Source organism: Sceloporus occidentalis, unplaced genomic scaffold (assembly GCF_023333645.1).
Source record: "Sceloporus occidentalis isolate IW3139 unplaced genomic scaffold, rSceOcc1.0.p SCAF_47, whole genome shotgun sequence".
Lineage (NCBI taxonomy): Eukaryota > Metazoa > Chordata > Lepidosauria > Squamata > Phrynosomatidae > Sceloporus > Sceloporus occidentalis.
In genome coordinates, this window is record NW_028317027.1 from 4,477,625 (window position 1) to 4,498,274 (window position 20,650).

A 20,650-nucleotide genomic window follows, 5' to 3' on the forward strand; every position below is an offset into this window, starting at 1 on the left:
AGTGTTTTTGTTTTGTTCAATATGTAACCAAACTTCATATATAGCGGCATCCCGCACTTTTCCTACAGCGTTTATGAAAGCAGTGCGCACGTTAGAAATGGCCAGACCAGCCCCATGGAGAGAAACGTTTTTCTTTAAAAAATGTACGATTGTTCCATTACTTGGACTGATGTCCGGTGTCAGAGGATCGCCTTGTGCTACAGGGCCTTGGCATCATTGGCTGGATGGGTTGACTGAGCAACAATCTGGAAGACAGAAACAAAATTGAAAAGATTTCCTAAAGAGTAACCTACATAGTACATTTCTCATGTAGCTATAATTCAAGACACCATGTACACAAACAAAACAAAACATATGTTTAATGAAGAACATGTCTAAAAAGAAAGTCTACACAGTACAAATATTGAGGAGAACACCACTATTAACCCCTTAATGACAATTGCCGGTCCTGGCACGGCACGGAAAAGCATGTGCTTTACGACAATTGACGTGCCAGGACCGGCACGTCTTTAAACGGGTGCAGAAAGCGATCTACTATCGCTTTCTGCACCCAAAAAGCGTTGCTGAATGCCTCGACCTCGAGGCATTCAGCAACGCCGCGATCGGCACGAAGGGGCCATCTCTGGCCCCTCCACGGGGCGTCAACATCCGCCATACTTTGTATGGCGGCGGACGCCCGTTTTAAAAGCGTTTAGGAGGCGATCGACGATCGCCTCCTAAACTTAAATGGTGTCGCTGGAATGCCTCGATCAGGAGGCATCCAGCGACACCAAACACTAACCTTTTGATGGGCTGTGACCGCTCCGGAGAGCGGTCACAGCCGCAGCTGCCGGCAATCTTCGCCATCAAGGAAGATGGCCGCCGTCCTGTAACAGGAACCACAAATTTTAAAAGTTCGCTAGATAGTCCAGACCATCTAGAGAACTTTGGCTCCACTTGCAGGTTGAATACAGGTACTGCATTCACCATGCAAGTCAATGGAGCCCAGCTTTCTAATCACAGTGTGATTAGTAAAAATAAATTAAAAAATAAAATAAAATTAATAATAATTAGAAAAAAATAGTAAAAAAACAGTAAAATGTAAAAATCATTTCCCACTGATGTCACTATCAGGGGAACCTCCAAGTTGAAAAAAAATGTTAATTTTTTTTTTAAAAAAAATAAAAAAAAAATATATATATATATAAAAAATATATTTTTGTGAGCAAGTCCTAAAATTAGCATATTAGCTTAAAACAATTCTCGCATGGAAAGAGTTAAAATACTGGCATATTAAATGCCCGTGGGGTGTCTACTTTTAAAAAATGTATGATTTGATGGGGTAAATTGAATGGGCCAGGTTCAACAACGTCCCAATTAACACGGGGGGAAGGATGGCCACACATCTAATTTCCAATTAGAAAAATGCACACGTACCAAATGTGGCCTTTTAGTTCCCCCAAAAAATGACACACCCATGCATGTGGGGTATCACTGCACTCAGGAGATGTTGCTGAACACATTATGGGGTGTCGTGTGACAGCGGCATATACCAGGAGCTGTAAATTCATACATAAAGTAGGTGTGTGTGGGAAAAATACACACACAAAAATATTACTGCAAACTTTGAAAAAATGCTGGTGGTAAAATATGTGCATGCAAAGAGTTAAAATACCAGCATTTAAAATACCCTGTGGTGTCTAGTTTTGAAAAATATATGGTTTTGTTGGGCACACTGAAATGGCCTGGCTCAAAGATGTACCAAATAGGGCATGGGCAGTGGATCCCAAATGCCAAAGTTCAACATTGAAAAAAGCGCATGCCCCAAATGTGGCCCTTTTGCCCCAAAACAGCCAGGCAAAATCATTCATGTGAGGTATCGCTGTACTCAGGAGATGTTGCTGAACACATATTGGGGTGTTTTGTGATAGTGACATATACGAGAACATTTTAATTCATACCTGAATTAAAATGTGTGTGGAAAACCAAATGCAAAAAAATGACTACCACAAAGTTTGACAAAGACTGGTGGTAGATATGGTGCATGGAAAGAGTTAAAATACTAGCATTTGAAATACCCTGGGGTGTCTAGTTTTCAAAAATATATGGGTTTATTGGGCACACTGAAATGGCCCGGCTCAAAGATGTACCAAATAGGGCATGGGCAGTGGATCCCCAAATGCCAAAGTTCAACATTGAAAAATGCGCATGCCCCAAATGTGGCCCTTTTGCCCCCAAACAGCCAGGCAAAATCATTCATGTGGGGTATCGCTGCGCTCAGGAGATGTTGCTGAACACATATTGGGGTGTTTTGTGATAGTGACATAAACTAGAACATTTTAATTCATACCTGAAGTAAAATGTGTATGACAAAACAAATGCAAAAAAATGACTACCATAAAGTTTGACAAAGACTGGTGGTAGATATGGTGCATGGAAAGAGTTAAAATACTAGCATTTGGAATACCCTGGGCTGTCTAGTTTTCAAAAATATATGACTTGATGGGGTAAATTGCATTGGCCGGGTTCAAAGATACCCGAAATGGCACATGGGGGGAAGAATTACCAGATTTGGAAAAAATGGCTTTGAAATAGCAAAACGCTACCTGTACTTATTGCCCCATAATGGGTAGAAAAAAGCAAAAAAACATAAAAACATTGGGTATTTCTAAACTCAGGACAAATAGTAGAATCTATTTAGCAGGTTTTTTCATTACCTTTTATAGATGAGTAAAAGATTTTTCAACTAAAAGTTAGAAACAGTCATTTTTTTCTACATTTTTCACCATATTTTATAATTTTTTTAATAGTAAATAATATGATACAATCAAAACAATGTCATCTAAAGAAAGCCCTTCTTGTCCTGAAAAAAACAATATCTAATGTGTGTGGGTTCAGTAAACGGGAAAGAAGAAAATTACAGCTAAACACGAGCAGCGCAGAAATGTTAAAAAGGCCATTGTCACAAAGGGTACAAAAAGTAAAATCAGCCTTTGTCTCGAAGGGGTTAAAGGCCTTGTGCTGTGATATTTATTTATTTATCACTGGATTTTGCAAAACTTCTGTTTGAGTGATTTGTGCACCTTTTTAATCACACATGGATGTCATTGTTTGTTTATAAAACACCAGCATATTTTGTAGCATTGTATGTGGAGTTCCTGGTCATTTAAGAAATGGCACCTTTACTTGAAGTGCAGGCTGTGATGATGAGCCGAGCCAGTGGGTAAAAAAATGTAGTAGGTTAATATAATTATTGATGTAGGAGGGGATGTAGCGAATAATAGTTTAATAAACAATAGCGATAGCTGATGCTGGTAGTATGCTAGGTCGCCTTTCAGCCATCATGTCTCTTTCTGGCAGGTGCAATATATTTAATTATGGGAGCTCTGAAACACAACCACTCTAGCCTTTACATGGCTCCACACCCAAAAAGGATTTAAAACTGAGGCATTCTCACTATATGAACAAGAGTGTTGGGGCGCCTGACCATTACACAAACAGGGACATTTATGACATTATGATATTGCATTCTAAATAGGTCCCCTCTTTGCAGCTATGACAGCTTTCATTCTTCTGGGATTTCCACAAGATTTTCAAGTGTTTCCGTGGGAATATTTTGTCCATTCATCCAGCAGAGCATTTGCGTGCTCAGGCACTGATGTTGGATGAGAAGGCTCGCAATCTCCGTTCCAGTTCATCCCAAAGGTGTTGGATGGGGTTGAGGTCAGGGCTCTGTGTGGGCCAGTCAAGTTCTTGCACACCAGGCTCATCCAACCATGTCTTTACGGACCTCACTTTGTGCACTGGGGCACAGTCATGCAGGAATAGAAAAGGCCTTCCCCAAACTGTTCCCACAAAGTTGGAAGTATAGCATCGTAGAAAATGTCTTGGTATGCTGAAGGGGACAGTATAGATTGTTTTTACAAAGGGCTGAAAATCTTGGGCATTTCCCAATGTGTAACTATTTCCTTTTGCTACACTAGTTTTATTATGACATTAATAAATAAAAAATGATATAAATATATCATATCCCCTCCATATACATATATTTGTTTCTTTATCATAACATAAATAAATGCAATTCATGGAAAGGTCCCTTTAATATCACAATTTACCTTAAGTGTTTGTCGTGACTGAAGTCTGGAGCTGTATGACACTGGCTGTTATCCTGCTGTGGACCAGAAGGTGGTGCTATTGTCAAACTCTGTGATAATAGTTGAGCGGCATTGTTACTGTTGGATTGTTGGTCGCTGCTTGGAATTCCTTGAGTATTCCTCATAGATTTTTGAACCTGGAAAACATTGTTCAGTTAGCTGTTAGTAGAGGCCTGCAAACCAATATGACAACTGACCTTATTTTCACAGAAATATTTATGTTACTACACGTGCAAAATGCTAAATGTGCTAAATAACATGTAAAAGTCGCTAGACATGAATACAACAATAACACATTTTGTATTATACAATGCCTTCAAACGGAGATCATCTATCTTCTAGTCTTACTCTTTGCGCTTCCACTGTTAATGTATTTGAAAAGCTCTGAAATAAGTATCAAGGTTACTATTTGCCACCTTATTTCAGTACGATCAGAACCTGCTTCTGTTAACATGGTTGTTATTCCCCATGGCGAGGAAATAAGATATGATTAAACCCTTACTGATCACAGACCATGAGAGACGTTTGCACTGCATAATGATCAAAGAAGGTTTGGTTTTACACTACTGAAACAAAACAGCACGCCATAAATGTTCATTTACAATATACAGTATGCTCCCAAGCAGTGGCGTCGCTACAGGGGGGCAATTGCCCCCCCTAGGATATTCCTTGCCCCCCCTGTTGCCCCCCCGCCGATTTTGGAGCCACCCAGGACAGTCCCCTTGACTGCTAACGACGGCATGGTGCCGTCGCTAGCAGTATCTTACCTTGATGGAGGTCTGTGGACCCCCATCACCATCTGCCCCTCACACTGAAGGGCATCACCGGGGCCACCCGATCCGGCCGGTGACGGCACGCGCAATGACGCGATGACGTCACCGCGCAACTTTATTAATAACTGACAATTGTCAGTTAAAGCGGTATGGGGGCAGCTACAGACCCCCAACATATACCGTTGGAAAGGTAATTACCTCACCTTTCCAATGGTATATAGCTTGTAAGAATCTTAAGTTAAAAAATAAAAATGTAAAAAAAAATGATTTGGGGGTCTCTAAAGGCAGATAAAAAAAGATTAAAATTGCCTTGAGACCCCCAAATGAAATTATTTAAGCATAAAGTAGTTTAATTTAAAAAAAAAAATGAAGTTTAAGTATTCTAGCTAAATGATCACTGTGGTAGCCAATGTTACCACTGATCATATAGCTATAAAAAGTCACATTCCCTTTTTAAAAATGGCCGATACTAATCTTTCATCCCATGATCCCTTTGATCATGGGGTTAAATTTAGTCAACGGTAGAGGGAGGCAATTTTTGAAATCCTGATGAACTGCAAATATTATTAAAATCAGCCAGTTAGCCTGTGCGGTACGTAAGTAACCATCTCATCCCTGCAGCGCCTTGCATTTTTACTGCAAAACTTATTTTTGCTGTAAAAGTGATTTTTTTTTTTCTCCCTTTACCATCGTTTCTTTGGGATTGTAAGGGGAAAGAATGGTGTGTGCTTCTGTGAGTGAATGTATGTAAAGTATGGTATGTGCTTCTGCGAGTGAATGGAGATATGAAAGGCATGTGAATGATCAGTAATTAGGGTTGAAGCCTTGACGTGGCATTACTGCTCACGTAGGAAGTTAAATTATGGCACAAAAAGTATACATTTGCAAGAACTACACCCCTTGGCGCATCAAATGAGGGGCTGTATGTGTTTCTAGTACAAACCTGGTGTGCGCAAGACACAAATGAACATGTCGCTATGGTTAGAAAAAACATATTTTCTAGCCAAAGCGACATATTCCATCATTATTTGTGCACTCAACTTTTGTCATAGAAATACATGTAGCCCCTCATTTGAAGCTCCAAGGGGCGTAGTTTCTCAAAATGGATGAATTGTCCGAATGAGGGAGAGCATGAGTTAATATGTGGATGAATTGTCTGAATGAGGGAGAGCATGAGTTAATGTGTGGATGAATTGTCTGAATGAGGGAGAGCATGAGTTAATGTGTGGATGAATTGTCTGAATGAGGGAGAGCATGAGTTAATGTGTTTGTGTGTATCATAGATGTATAATTGTGGAAGGGAAAAGATGGCACTAGCAGGATGTTTGAGCCTTGGGGACCGAGATGGCACAGGCCGGGTGTATATGGGACAAAGATGGCAAATCTTATGTGTGTTATCTGGGTGCTGGTCAGGTTCTATGTGGGCAGAGTGGACGCCAGGGCTGGCTTTGGGGTGCAACCTGTGATCTATCCCTGTAAATTAGGGGGTTTTAAATATACCTTTAATGCCATGTTTTTATGTTAATTCCAATTGATCTACACCTGCAAAGCTGGGTTTCTGTGTTATTCTGTAGATCCATATCTGCTATGCTATGTTTCCATACATTTTTTATGTATACCTGCAAATACAGGGTTTGTATGTCTTGTTCAGTTGATTAATACCTGCAATGCTGTTTCCATGTATTTATTTGATCTATACCTGCAATGCTACGTTTCATATATTATTATTGTATACCTGCAAATACAGGATTTGTATGTCTGATTCTGTTTATTTGATATATACCTTCAGTGCTGAGATCACAAGTGAATTTCAATTGATCTATACATGCAAAGCTGGGTTTGTGTGTTAATGTGTTGATCTATACCTGCTATCGGCAGCAGGGACTAATATTAATATATATATCGGCAACTGGAGCTAATATTAATATATATGGGCAGCAGGGGCTAATATATATATATATCAGCAGCAGGATCTAATATTTATATATATATCGGCAGCGGGGTCTAATATTAGGCCCTGAAATCATTTAGTGCAAAAGTTAAGGTATTGTGTTGTTTAAAGGATTTCAAGGATTAGTCGTAGTAAATTGTGGCTTCAGGCTTCCCATGTTGAATGATCAAGTATTGTATTGTCCAGTAACAAAAGTATCATTCCATAGCACATTACTTTTGGCAATATATATATATATATATATATATATATATATATATATATAATGTGTTTTTTCAGTGGTATGATTTAATGGTGGAAATTATTAATGCCCCCCCCAGTTTGACTGTGGTATCTTGTGTGCCCCCCCTATATATTGTTTCTAGAGTCGCCACTGCTCCCAAGGTATGCATGATAATGTATCATATTTGATTATGCCATTCATTCAGTTATAGAAACCTAAAACGGCACCATGTTGGACTGCATAAACACAGAAGAAAAGGCTAATGAAATATACTACGGTCAGCACTGCTTCCACACTATGAAGTTTCACCTTGCTGGTGATTTCCAAGATGTTATGAAGGATGTCTTAAGAGTAAGGATTATCATTGCCAAAAAACCCACAGATGACTAAAAATAGTACCCTATTTGAGATTACAGTGGGGTCTCTCTGTTGTTGACCGGATGAAAGCAAATTTCCTATCTGGGAAGCTGCAATCTGTCCTTGAGTCGGAGGACTGGAAATGATCGGGTGTTGCTGGGGTATGCTGGTGGGCCTCGACTGGACTGATGCTTGCTGAGGGTCTGAGTGCTGCAGGCTGTCGTAGTTCAATGACATATCTGGTGTCTCGTAAAACATCTGAAAGGAATGTAACATCTATTTATCTGTCTGTTTATTCAGTAGTTAATTCATGGAGTATTAAAAATAACGCTTCCAAATGCAGCATGAAAATATGGCAATATGTCACAGAACGACAAGAATCATCTAGGGTGTGTTATATATGCGACATAACATCAGCTGCATCAATGGCTTACCTGTAAGTTGGAATCCTGAACCATATTTAATTGCTCCTGAATTTTGTAGAGTTCTTCCTGCTGCCACTGTATATTGGCCTGGAGAATCTGTGTCCTCTGCTCTAGCTGGCTCTTTATGGTTTGGAACACACCGAACTGCACTGAAAACTTAAAAAATAAGAAAACGTAAAAAAAGTTGCTGGAATATAGGTGTATTCATTTTTTAAACAAACAGATGACGACACTATTGACATACTAGATGATATGCAGCTTGTTTTTCCTATCCCTTACGAAAAATTACTGCAGTTTTTTCTCTAGTAATACTGCAGTTTTTTGGACATGAAAAAACTGCAATACTGCACTTTTACTGCATTTTTTTTTTTATATTGCAAACCTACAGTTGTACTTCAATGTACTGAAGCTTTCTTGCATTTGTACTTCCTTACAAAAATAACTGCAGTAAAACTGCGCAGTAAAAGTGCAGTATTGCAGTTTTTTCATGTCCAAAAATCTGCAGTATTACTTCAGAAAAAACTGCAGTAATTTTTCGTTACACATTACAGATAAATACAGCAATCAGAAGAATAAAAAGGAAAAGTTATGCTGCTCTGACAGAACCATGGAGATGATTAAATGGCTAATGTTATCTAATACATTTGCTGTCCTGATCTGATCTACTTTTTTTCACACCCCACCCTTAGCAAGGCTGTTAAATCCCCTAAACAAATACATATTCCGCATGCTTTGTTTGGAAATACATAATGTAAATGTTTAAGTGTGTAAAACATTAATTACAGGTGTAATTATTATTATTATTATTTATTGTTTTTTATAACGCCATCAAATTCCATAGCGCTGTACAATTGGTAGACAGGACATAACAAGTAGTATGTAACATAACAAATTGAGGGCCCTATAATGAACTGCAAGATCAATAACATTTGAGCAATGAACAAAACTGGGGCTCATTTTCCCTTATCATATATTACATAGATTTTAGCAACCTCAAACCTTTCCCAAGTAACAATTTGTATTAATTTGTTAGTAGAACAGACCACTTTACATGCCTGATCGTAAATATGCAACTCAGTTAGTCTTCTATTTAGATAGATCACGAATAAAGTTACATAAGATGCCTTCACATACAGATGGTACTGTTTGTGCTTGCTTATGGGTATCACTGTTGCTTAAATTATGTCTTTTGTTATTTTCATAGCTGCAGAAGGCTGGTTCTTGAGCAGATGTTTAATAATGTAAATGTAACATACATCATGATTTCACACCAGAATACTGACTTATATTGTATACAGTCTGAACAAAAGACTAATCAATATTATGCTTTCCTGCATTACATTAAAGGATGGACGCACAATATATCTATATTGCTGTTATGTCCTCATATTTAATATGGGTAATTTTGGTTTACAAAAATTACTTAATTACATTCTACAAGTTTCACTGATATGATTTTCTTATTCCTCACAATGTTGCATTTTGCATGATCCATACAATCAAGTGTTGTAACTTTAGATTCTATGAGTTGTAGGCAAAGGCACAAAAGATGACTTTTGTGAGTCGCAGGTGAAGGCATGCAAGATGGATCACAACATGCATCCCTGTCTCACATAGCAGCATCCCTCACAGCATATTCATTTAAGAATATGTTTAAATATTTTTAAAAAGGTCCCAGGGACCCCTACTGACTAAGGCGGGGGGAGACAATCACCACCCCTGTTCCTCCATCCCATATGCAGTGAGGCAGGGGGTAATAAAATACATTTTGGGGTACCCCTCAGTATATCCCCACCCACTTTATCTGCCCAGTGCAATGGGTGTTTGAAGTTCCTAAAATTGCCTTTGGGAGGCATAAACTCCCATCTTGAGTTTGGGATAAACAGATGTGGGTTGGGGGTGAGAGGGACACACAGGATAGGGTTTTAGGTGTGTGTGCGTGTGTGTGTGTGCGTGTGTGTGTGCTTGTGGGTGCTTAATTCAAACTTGCACTTGCTACTTGCCAGCAGCCTGTTGGTTTATGAATTCAGTGAGCAGAGAGATTATTTTGGCATACTAATGCAAATGCATTGAAAAATGAAAGTGTGTATTTAAAATAAAGATAGGAAGAGTATATCATTACAATTGATTTATTTAAGAAATCCTGCTAACCTGTGATATTTTCTCAGTTTTACTAAACAGTTTTGTTGGGGCTGCAGATCATTCTAACATGGAAGCATAATATTTTCTTAAGATAATGTGCTGAATTATTACTTTGTTTTGTATAACATTATCTTAAAATAACATGCACAGTAAAAATGAATTTGATCGTTTATTTCTGGTGATACAGGAAATAGTTCATACATCTCATTACCTTCTGAAAATCTGAGTCTGCATTATTAGGATTTTTTTTTTAACTGCCTCTCTTGGTCCACAATAAAAACATGAATTAACCCCGTCTCTTATAATATCTATTGAAATCTGGCATATTCATCTTTTTTCATTCCCCCTAGCTGTCTGCGCCTTTCTATTCCATGTTGCCACTTCGCCTCTTCTCTCTCTTCTGTACAGTTTCCTCACAGACTGGCTGTTTTGTTATTTCAGTACGGCTCAGTAGGAGTCTGTGCTAATGGTGTTTTTTTCCAACATCTAAAAGATTTGTAATTGGCAAGGAAGACTTACTTGGGCTAGAGGAGAGGTCTGGTTCGGGAGCGGATCTTGCTCCAAAAGCTGTTGTTGAAGCAGGTCACATGACTGAGCAGGTACCGGAGTCTGTATAAAGAGTATAACAGTATACATGAATATAATGAGTATGATTGATGAAAAGCGTTACCCTCTCCTTTCACTTTACCCCAACTAAATGTTTTATTTATGGTCCACTAATATCTCTGCTTCTACTAAGTATCTTAATGTTTCTTTCCATCACTTACATCTCCAAGCCAGATGCTGAAGCAAAATGTGATTTGTTTATTTAGGATAGCTGTGGTTACAACCATGTGAATTCATTTTGCATTGTAAAAGCCCATGCCTTGAAAATGTCCCTACCAGAAGGCTTGAGTTAACCCTGTGTGATGCATAGTTCATAGTGAAGAAATCTATATTATAAAAGGGGCATAAAGTATGGTAAAAAGAAAATAACACACGGTATGGAGTGTTTAGAGATCCTATTAAGCCACATTCACGTCACTTAGGGTCTGGAAACCTAATCTAGAGTGATTATCCCAGTCACGTGGATATCCCAGTCAGTGATATACTTTTTTTTGAAATACAGCTGCATTCATGTTAAAGCATTTTACTGGGGACTGTCTCATGCTTTTTTTTGTTGTAATTGCAATGTGCAAATAAAAGACATAAGTAGAATCTACAGCTCCATACCGAAATAATCATCCAAAGCATGACCACACAACAATGAGTGCCAAATTAATGGCGTGCTCCTTTCACTGTGACATCCAACAGCTTCCAAAAAAAAAAATGCGAAAAATATGAAACAGCCCTCGTGTCATCACTTCGACAGAAATCACATATTGTGGGAGGAAGCCTCCATTGTACGTCTACACATGACACATTTCTTAGTAACGGTACACTTGACGTCCAAGATTTAAGGAAACAAAACAATCCAGTACTGACATTTAACCAGATTAGGTGACTTTGAACTTCCTTATATTATGTGGTGCGTGTTTATGGTTACACAGAGACCTGTCTTAACATAACGTGTATTGTATGACACCTTCATGATGTGTTCTATACCTGAATTGAGACAGGCTGATTCATTCTTTGCAGGGCTACATCAAGTGGCATTCTGGGTATTCCTTGCAAGGTCTGACTGCTGGATTCTGTAATCAGCTTTGTGGGAGTAGCTGAAAGAAGCCAAACGTTTTAACTCACTAGATGATTTTATACAAGCGATAATGAAGGAATAAAGTCATGCTATCCAAATAATTAGTTTTTTTCTAAATTATTCTTCTGAACACTCGCTCCTACATACTTTTTGTTATTATTTTTCAGCATGTCACAATATTGGAGTCTTACCTTTTTTTGAACCATGATTTATTTATATCTTGTATGGGTTTTTTTTTTTACATTTTTTAATCGCATTTAGCTAAAGAAACTCTTCACGGAATAATGGCATGTTTTATTTTCATGTTTTGTATAACAAATAACTTAATAAAGACTTTTAAAGTAAGTAGCTACATTTACAACATCCAATATCTATCTGTTATCTATCTAAAAACAGGGGTGTTATTATTTTTAAATCTTGAAGCTTTTTTATATTTCTATACAGTTTGTTTATTTGAGGAGTACTAGATTTGCTTTTCGTTCTGCTAAATCTAAATAGTTCCCCTTGGCTATTTGCATTGGATGGCATCTGTTTCTAAATACCATCTTCACTGCCAACACCACATGTGGAAAGCCAAATTAAACTCTCACATTGCAGTGGATGGTATAAACCTAAATAAATCTGATTGGTGGTGAACTAGCCGCACTCTATCCATACTAAAAACAAATAGTGTTACTTACATGTAGGTTCGGACATCTGGGTTTGTGAGGATTTGTGCGAGCTCCTTGAGGATACGGATGGTGTGCGGCTGGGGCTAAGAAGTGAGGCACTAACTTCTAGTGCAGTAAAGTGCTGATCGGCATCCTCACCTAAGTCTCTCTCCTGAAAGCAAAGCATTTTTTATTTCACAGAAAAAAAGAGTATAAATGCACACAATAATAACAAATATACACAATAATGTACAATATACAAAAGGTATCTCCCTCGATAGATACTGAAGAGAGGCGTAAGATTGTAACATGGTAACTTACTCTTTGCTCTTGCAATACCATTCTTCATTTAAAACTAGTAGGACTCCCGACTTACTTACACAGCAATCTATTGCATTGTCTATATTTAATAAGAGGACAAATTAAAACAAGTGGATACAGGTGAAATATGCAGTCTAAATTGGATTTATGACTCAGACATTGCTTTAATCAGTCGAGTTAGTAATTCCATAATATATTATCATCTTGTTAACCTACTGTAAGGCTGTTAGGTATGTGGAACAGCCTCATACAGCCAAAGTGGTAGCAACACAGAGAGGGAGATCAAACATGCATGGCATTGGCATGTCTGAGATGAGACCAATGACTAATTAAGATGTGGGTACTGTGCTAAAGTTTCGTGCAGGTGTGAAACATGCTGTAAAGTAAGAATGCTTTCAAAATGAGAGTTACCGTATTTCCCCATGTATAAGACGCAGCTTTTGTTGAAAATTTTGGGGTCTAAAAATTGGGTGCGTCTTATACAGTGGTTGTAGATTTTTTTCTTTTACCGGAAATAATCATCTACAGGGGCCCTGCTTACCTCTGTGTTGCTCAGCAGTGTCTCTTGTTCCGTCGAGGCTACTTAGGAACCCAGTAGAGTCACGTGAATGTACATCACACCACATGACTCCACTCGGTTCCTGTTTCCCTTAGGCGGGACAAGAGGAGTTCACTCAGAGTTCGAGCAACGCAGAGGGAAACAGTGGCCCCCACGGAAGTCTACGAGCGTCACCAGAAGATCTGCAGTTCAGGTATGGGTGGGGGAGGGTGTATGAACGAGTATGCGTGAATGAGGGAATGAATGAGTAAATATGTGTGTGTGTGATATCATGGATTTGTAAGTAGGGGGGGAAGGGCACAGGGAGGCTGAAAGTGATGTGCATGTACTTGCTGCCTGAGCATGATAGGAGTGTGATTGCTAACAATTGCTAGCAGATAACATCAATCACACTCATATCATGCCCAGGCAGCCAGTACAATCATTTTATTTAATACAATTTTTTTCAAATTTCTGGCCCCAAAATTAAGGTGCGTCTTATACATGGGGAAATATGAACAATCTAAATCAAATCAATATTTGGTATGACCACCATTCGCCTTCAAAACAGCATCAATTCTAGGTGCACAAAGTCAGACATTTCTTGGCATATAGTTAGGTGTATGATTAAACAATTATACAAAACAGGTGCTACTTTAATATATAGGTTGAATCATTAACTGAAACAGAAACAGCTGTGTAGGAGGAATAAAACTGGGTGAGGAACAGCTACAATCACTAACAAGGTGAAGTAAAAACATTTGCTTGTCCCTTTCACTCCGAATGCCTCTGATGATCCAGAAAACTCTGGCATGGTTTATGAAACAGATTTGCCCAGTAGAATTGTGTAGCCAACTAGTTACCAGCTGTCTATCCCAGTGTGAATGCAGTAAATCAGTGTGAATTCAGTTAATGCAAACTACAGGGTTCCATGCTCATGTATCTACTTTCGTTCTCTATATAGACCCAACATTGTTCGATGGGCAGGAGTTATTCATTAATATAGCCTAATCATATTTTTCATTAACTGTTTGTCAGGCTATACGCGTCTTATGCCCTTGTGATATCAGCATCTGTTTTCTTGCAGAACAGGAAGACACATATGTTGCTGTCTTTTACAAACATCGGTATTTTAGACCAATCTCTACCAACATTAGCATGATGCCATTTATATTAATATTAGTATTAATGCTAACAGCCAATTTTACTTAAATAATATAATTTTTTCATCTTCCAATATAAGCACACACTGCCAGCCTTAACCAAAATAAATATAGGTCTGTAGCCTCTGCCAATACCTACATGGCTAGGCCTGCTTTTTTCCATTATCATCATGCTTTTGGTAGATTTCTTACGTCGGTATTGCTCAGTTTTTTCTAGTTCTGAAACAAATACCATGCGGTTAGAATCTAACTGGATTGCATTTTACAGTTACAGAGCCTTTGTTTTGGCATGATACTGTTTCATGTAGACAAGGCTTTACATTTTACCTTCAGTGCTGAGGAGATCATTTCAGTTGAAGCTTCTTCTAAATTCACTTCTTTTCTTCTTTCTACACGTACATCAGCATAACTAATAATTATAAAAACAAGCTGACATATGCAGAGGATTGTGTTTCCAGGTTTATTATACTTTATGTACAACACAATCAAAGTTACACAAACACATAAAACAATGAATACACTTACCCAACAAGTGGGCCAATGGGACGTACCTGACAACAGTGTGTGTGCATACAATAAATTCGGGCTTTGAGTTCCACTGATGATATGTGATATAGTAATGTGTTTGAAGCCAGATCCACTGTTGGCCCTTGGTGAGAAAGCGATAACAGCAAGATTTTCCCTTTCCAAATTGCATTACTGTTAAGATTCAAAAAAAGGTTTTCTTTTTGTAATGTCTATAAAACATGAAAAAAACTAGCCACATTTTCCGCTCTGTCAGTTTGTTTCTTTAGAATATGGGGCATTCACATATAGTATAGAAAAGCAAATCTCGACTATTTAAGATGGCTCCATGTGTCATAAGAACAACATGCTAAACCCCCCATCAATGTGCTATTAAGGGGATTTGGGGTGCATTCACTAAAGGGGAGTTCGCAGGATAATTTTTAGTAGTGTTGGATTTAAACATGGCCAACCAAGCTCTTCCTGCAGCAGAAGCTCGCTAAGTCTTAACCTTCATAATGTGCAGTGAAGTCAAGCATTTGAAATCACAACATCCCCTTTAGTGAAAAGACCAGATTACCATATGTCATTAGACTTCCCACTGTACATTGATTATATTGCGTGAAAGACAGAGTAAAAATTGTGCCTCCTGGCACTTGGGGTAGAAATTTGGTTTTAGTTGCTATCATAACTGAAATTGGCAACAACATATTGTTACTAATACCATTTATTTTGGGGTACGTTAGGTTATCTAATAAAAGCCAACCACATTGTTAGAACTGTGAGCATGTTTGCTTTCCCCACTTTTCATTTATGTCTACATTTGTAATGTGAGATCTTTTATATTTTCCCTCTTTTATTAACCAATTTCTGAGCAATTGAATAACTTTGGAAGTCAGAGTGGCTAAAGTAAGGGAATGAAAATGGAGAGATGTTGGAATGCTGTATAACAGCAAAATCTGACAACAAAAGTTGAAGTGAAATTGTAAATAATTTTTTAAAGAGCAAACACTAAGACAGGCAGTACAGTAGAACAAGATAGATGAGCAGGGCCCTCTTATGTATCTATTGTATATATATATATATATATATATATATATATATCTATAGCCCCAAACGTAATAGATGTGCACATACACATATCCATGCTAACCGAAAATAATTTCATCATGAGTAGTGGAATACTTACAATGTTCATGGCACCTGGCTAATATTTCAAGGTCATCTACATGGTAATAATCATAACCAGATGTACCAAGGACTTCAAAAGGCAAATATCCAATGATTGGTGGTGCCCTGCACAAGTTAAGAAATGTAGTATATATCTGATAATACAAGGCCAATATAAACAGTTTGATTAAACGCTAAAAACAATTTAAAAACACATAAAGCAGATTAGCCGTGTTTCCATACTTTTCTTTTCAACACAGCTCCTGATGTATTTTGCAGCTTTCAGCTAGGAAAAGTCAATAAACACCTTGAAGGGAATGTGACTGCTGACTGGGACTTTCCATCATCAGGGGCAAATTGAAAGAACAGACACTACACATCAAGTTGAATCTTAAGAATGCAATAGAAAAGGACAGGATATAGAGTTAAGGTATATTTACTGGATAAAGTGCACTTGTACAATTGTTATAATGCCATGGCATGTTAATGTGCTGTCCAAATATCTAACGGGTAAGCTGTATGTAGAGTTAGACATACAGTTTGGCTTCTGCTACTACCATATCATCCCTATCTCACCTTCTGTCTTTTTCCTCTCCTAATAGTTTGTAAGCTCGTAAAAGCAGGGCCCTCTTCTCCTTCTATACCAGTAAGCCCTAACGTGTGTTAATGTTATTGTCAGTTTTGCATATTGTCGATTTTAATGCTATTGCAAATTTTCCCTTCTGTTTTTCAACAGTCTGTTGTTATTTATTGAAGTAGCACATAGTGGAGTTATCCACACTAGGGCTGAAACAACTAATCGATAAAATCGATAATAATCGATAATGAAAATCGTTGTCAACGATTTTCATTATCGATTAATCGAATCGATTTTTATCGATTATAAAAATTATAATCCGACCTCAAACAGAGATCGGATTATAACACTAGAATCCAGATCCCCCGCAACGCTGCAGGGGACCTGGATTATCCTCACTGTCGGCCGGTCTCTCACTTCCGTCTCTCTCCCCCTCCCATACACCCCTCTGACTCCTCCCCCCTCCCATACATCACTCTGCCTCTCTACCCGGCTCCGTTACTGACTTCATAGAAGCCTCAGCGTAAGTGAAGGGCAGTAACGGAGGCTGGCTGTGCGCATCGTTTAGACCCCCACCGGCTGACAGAGGATCATCTTCTCTGTCAGCCGGTGGGGGGTCTGCATCGCACAGACAGCCTCCGTTACTCACCTTCACTTACGCTGAGGCTTCTATGAAGCTGCAGTGAAAGTTCCTGTCAGTAACGGAGCCGGGTAGAGAGGCAGAGCGGTGTATGGGAGGGGGGAGGAGTCAGAGGGGTGTATGGGAGCCACCCTCCCATACACCACTCTGGCTCCTCCCCCTTCCATTCGGCACTCTGCCTCTCTACCCGGCTCCCTGGTGTCTTGTGAACCTACGTGGCTGACAGGAGGCAGAGTGGAGTATGGGAGGGGGAGGAGGCAGAGTGGAGTATGGGAGGGGGGAGGAGGCAAAGTGATGTATGGGAGGGGGAGGAGGCAGTGGTGTATGGGAGGGGGGAGGAGCCAGAGTGGAGTATGGGAGGGGGCAAAGTGGTATATGGGAGGGGGAGGAGGCAAAGTTATGTATGGGAGGGGGAGGAGGCAGAGTGGTGTATGAGGGGGGGAGGCAGAGTGGAGTATGGGAGGGGGAGGAGCCAAAGTGATGTATGGGAGGGGGAGGAGCCAAAGTGATGTATGGGAAGGGGAGGAGCCAGAGTGGTGTATGGGAGGGGGAGGAGCCAGAGTGGTGTATGGTAGGGGGAGGAGCCAGAGTGGTGTATGGGAGGGGGAGGAGCCAGAGTGGTGTATGGGTGAGTTATAGTGGTGTATGGGGGTATTATGAATTTCAGGGCATATAGGGGGTATAAGGCATATCGATATTAGGCATATCTGGGGGTAAAAGGTATATCAGGGGGCTCAGTGGCATATAGGGGGTATAAGGGATATCGATATTAGGCATATCAGGGGGGGCATAAAACATATCTGGGGTAAAAGGTATAACAGGGGGCTCAGTTGCATATCACTGGCATATAAGAGGTATAAGGCATATATGGGGGCAGAGTAGCAAGCTGGGGGTCAGATGTGCATAACCAGGGGCAGTTTGGTAAATAAAAAAAATTTAAACAAGGCTTTTTTCTCATAGTTTTTATTAAATATGAAAAATAGTTAACATATGAATTCATATTTACTAATAACTTTGTATTAAAACCTAGTTTGAGAAACACTGTGTTTGGGTTCTTGTAGCTTTTATTATTATGTCAGTAAAATAAGAAGGTGAATAGAGAGAGAGAGGCCATTGCAATAAAGAGATGAAAGTGTAAATTGTAAGTTTTTTATTACATTATTTTAAATTGAAAAAAAATTACATTTTTTATCCGATTAATTAATCGAAAAAATAATCGGCCAACTAAAATAAAAATAATCGTAAGTTGCAGCCCTAATCGACACATTCGGAAGGCCGGGATTTGGAAAGCCTTAATATTTAAGCCAACATCGTTTATCTAATGCATATCAGGCCTCATGGAACACTTCTGCATCATGGTGGAGCTTCAGCACACACCACAGGGACAACTTGTTCCCCATTACCCCAATCGGGGTCCCCTTTGTGTGTGCTGAGGCTCTGCCCTGATGCAGAAGTGCTCTAGGGTGACACAGTAGATCACTGGAGAAGAGAAAAGAAGGATGAAAACAAGGAGAACACAAAGGAGGAGAAGAAGCAGAGAACAAGACGCAGAGCTGTGGAAAAGGGACTGAGAAGTGTGAGAGAGCTTGATGGAGTGAATGTCAGCCTTGCTTTTGTGTGTTTAGTTGGACTCCCTCCTCGTTTTGGGATAGTTGTATAAATTAACAAAATAGACAATTTTTTTCAAAATAAAATCTTAATGCACAAGTCCAGCTTTAATATATATATGCTCCCGTGCACCAGCAGGTCACGAGCAGTTGGAGGATGTATTGCATCTTCCATTGGCTGTTGCAAACTAGCATTTTTAGCCAACTTGCAAGCACTCAGTTTAGTGAATAGACCCCTCGGGATTACAAGGGTCCACCAAAGGAGTATTTCATGCAAGAAGGGCTTCATAATGCATAGTGAATTCAACTTACTTGCACACATATTTTAGTGGAAAAAAACCCTTAGAAATGTTTTACAACACATTCCAAGGAAAGTTATATTAAAAGTACAGTAGATAGCTGGCAAAATGTATTCCCTTTAACAATAAACTATATAGTGTTTCTGCTAATCTCTGTGACTCTGCTAATCTTCCATACAGTTGAGCACCAATGAAACCATGCCAAGTTTTATTATTCTCCGGATACTATAAATTAAATCAAACTCACCTGTGATCTAGAAAAAGGAACTTCCATTCTAGACTATGTCTTGACGTGAATTCTTCAAAAGATTCTTCAACTATGCACATTTCCTGCAAATCCATGCAAGACACAAGTGAACTGAAAGTAACAAAATTATTTCTAGTAATTTTACACAAATTGCAGAGCTTCCATGACTAAGCCCCGTAAGGTCATGTCACGCCAGTGCTCCGTCATAGACGCCCCAGCGGAAGTGTCAGGTAGCAGCGGTGGTTGTCTGCCCACATAGCACAGACGTTCACCGGCTGCTAGAGAGGAGGATGCAGGTCCCCTGCAGCACTGTGGGGGATCCTCCTCTCAGGCAGCCGGTGAACGTCTACACAATGCGTGCAGACAACCCCCGCTGCTGCTGGCCAGTACTTCCTCCGGCGCTTCTATGGTGGAGCACTGGAAGGTCATGTCACGCCGGGGCTTCTATGAGGGCAACAGCGGAGGTTGTCTGTGCAGGAGGATCTGGATCTTAGTCTTGTAGTCTGACCTCTATTTGTGGTCTGATTATAAAATGACCTTGAATATAAAAGACGAGTATTTTTCAGGGCATTTGCTGTGAAAAAACCTTGTTTTATAGTCGAGCAAACACGGTATTTAGCAAGCAAATTGGGCTACGATAAAAGAGCTAAAACACATACAAATGGGTGATTTGCAGCTACCTGAAACCATGATATTATGCAAAAAAACGAACAGCATAATATTTTTGAAAAAAATATTTTTAATCTAATACTAGTAATAACAATGATAGTATTTTTAAACCTTAGCAGATCTGTCATTGATTTATTCCTTGTCAATTGTGTAAAACACATTAAAAAGACTCAGTTTCAGTTTTTTATGGCAACTATCTATGTACCTGTTTTTGTGTCCCTTAACCAATGAAGCATTCTTTGAAAGAAATTGATTTGTGACGTTCCCTAAATAGTTTTAAAAATGCAAGTTTTTAAAAAATATTATGCTGTTTAGTTTGCATATGTTTCTGTTTTAAGGAGTTGGAAAATGAGACTTCTTTCACAATGGCCGTTCAGCTCTCAAAATTAGAAAAGGCTGTCACTCAACTCACAAGCATGCAAGTTGGGCTGACATGTTCTTGTAGCGCATGCGTGAGAAGGATACTTAAGAACAGAACCTTAATCAGCAGAACTAGGCAGAGAAAACCAGACTTAAATTTAAAACCTATAAGACAGAAATCCCTGCACCCATTTGCATTGACTCAACGTAGATCTAATTTACCGTA

The 20,650-nt window shown here is 39.1% G+C and overlaps 1 protein-coding gene across 1 annotated transcript in view; it reads right to left on the minus strand.

Annotated features, from left to right (window-relative positions):
- The window catches only part of LOC149289258 (neuronal PAS domain-containing protein 2-like), a 47,508-nt gene that overhangs the window by 9,443 nt on the left and 17,415 nt on the right, over positions 1 to 20,650 (minus strand). Inside the window, exons 8-18 of the mRNA XM_089490903.1 lie at positions 19,396 to 19,478; positions 16,045 to 16,151; positions 14,903 to 15,050; positions 14,679 to 14,760; positions 12,360 to 12,501; positions 11,589 to 11,698; positions 10,524 to 10,613; positions 7,872 to 8,018; positions 7,480 to 7,695; positions 4,095 to 4,270; positions 162 to 245 (exon numbers count right to left, since the gene is read on the minus strand). Of these exons, the coding sequence (XP_089347029.1) occupies positions 162 to 245; positions 4,095 to 4,270; positions 7,480 to 7,695; positions 7,872 to 8,018; positions 10,524 to 10,613; positions 11,589 to 11,698; positions 12,360 to 12,501; positions 14,679 to 14,760; positions 14,903 to 15,050; positions 16,045 to 16,151; positions 19,396 to 19,478 (1,385 nt within the window). The remainder of the gene's footprint in view (positions 1 to 161; positions 246 to 4,094; positions 4,271 to 7,479; positions 7,696 to 7,871; positions 8,019 to 10,523; positions 10,614 to 11,588; positions 11,699 to 12,359; positions 12,502 to 14,678; positions 14,761 to 14,902; positions 15,051 to 16,044; positions 16,152 to 19,395; positions 19,479 to 20,650) is intronic.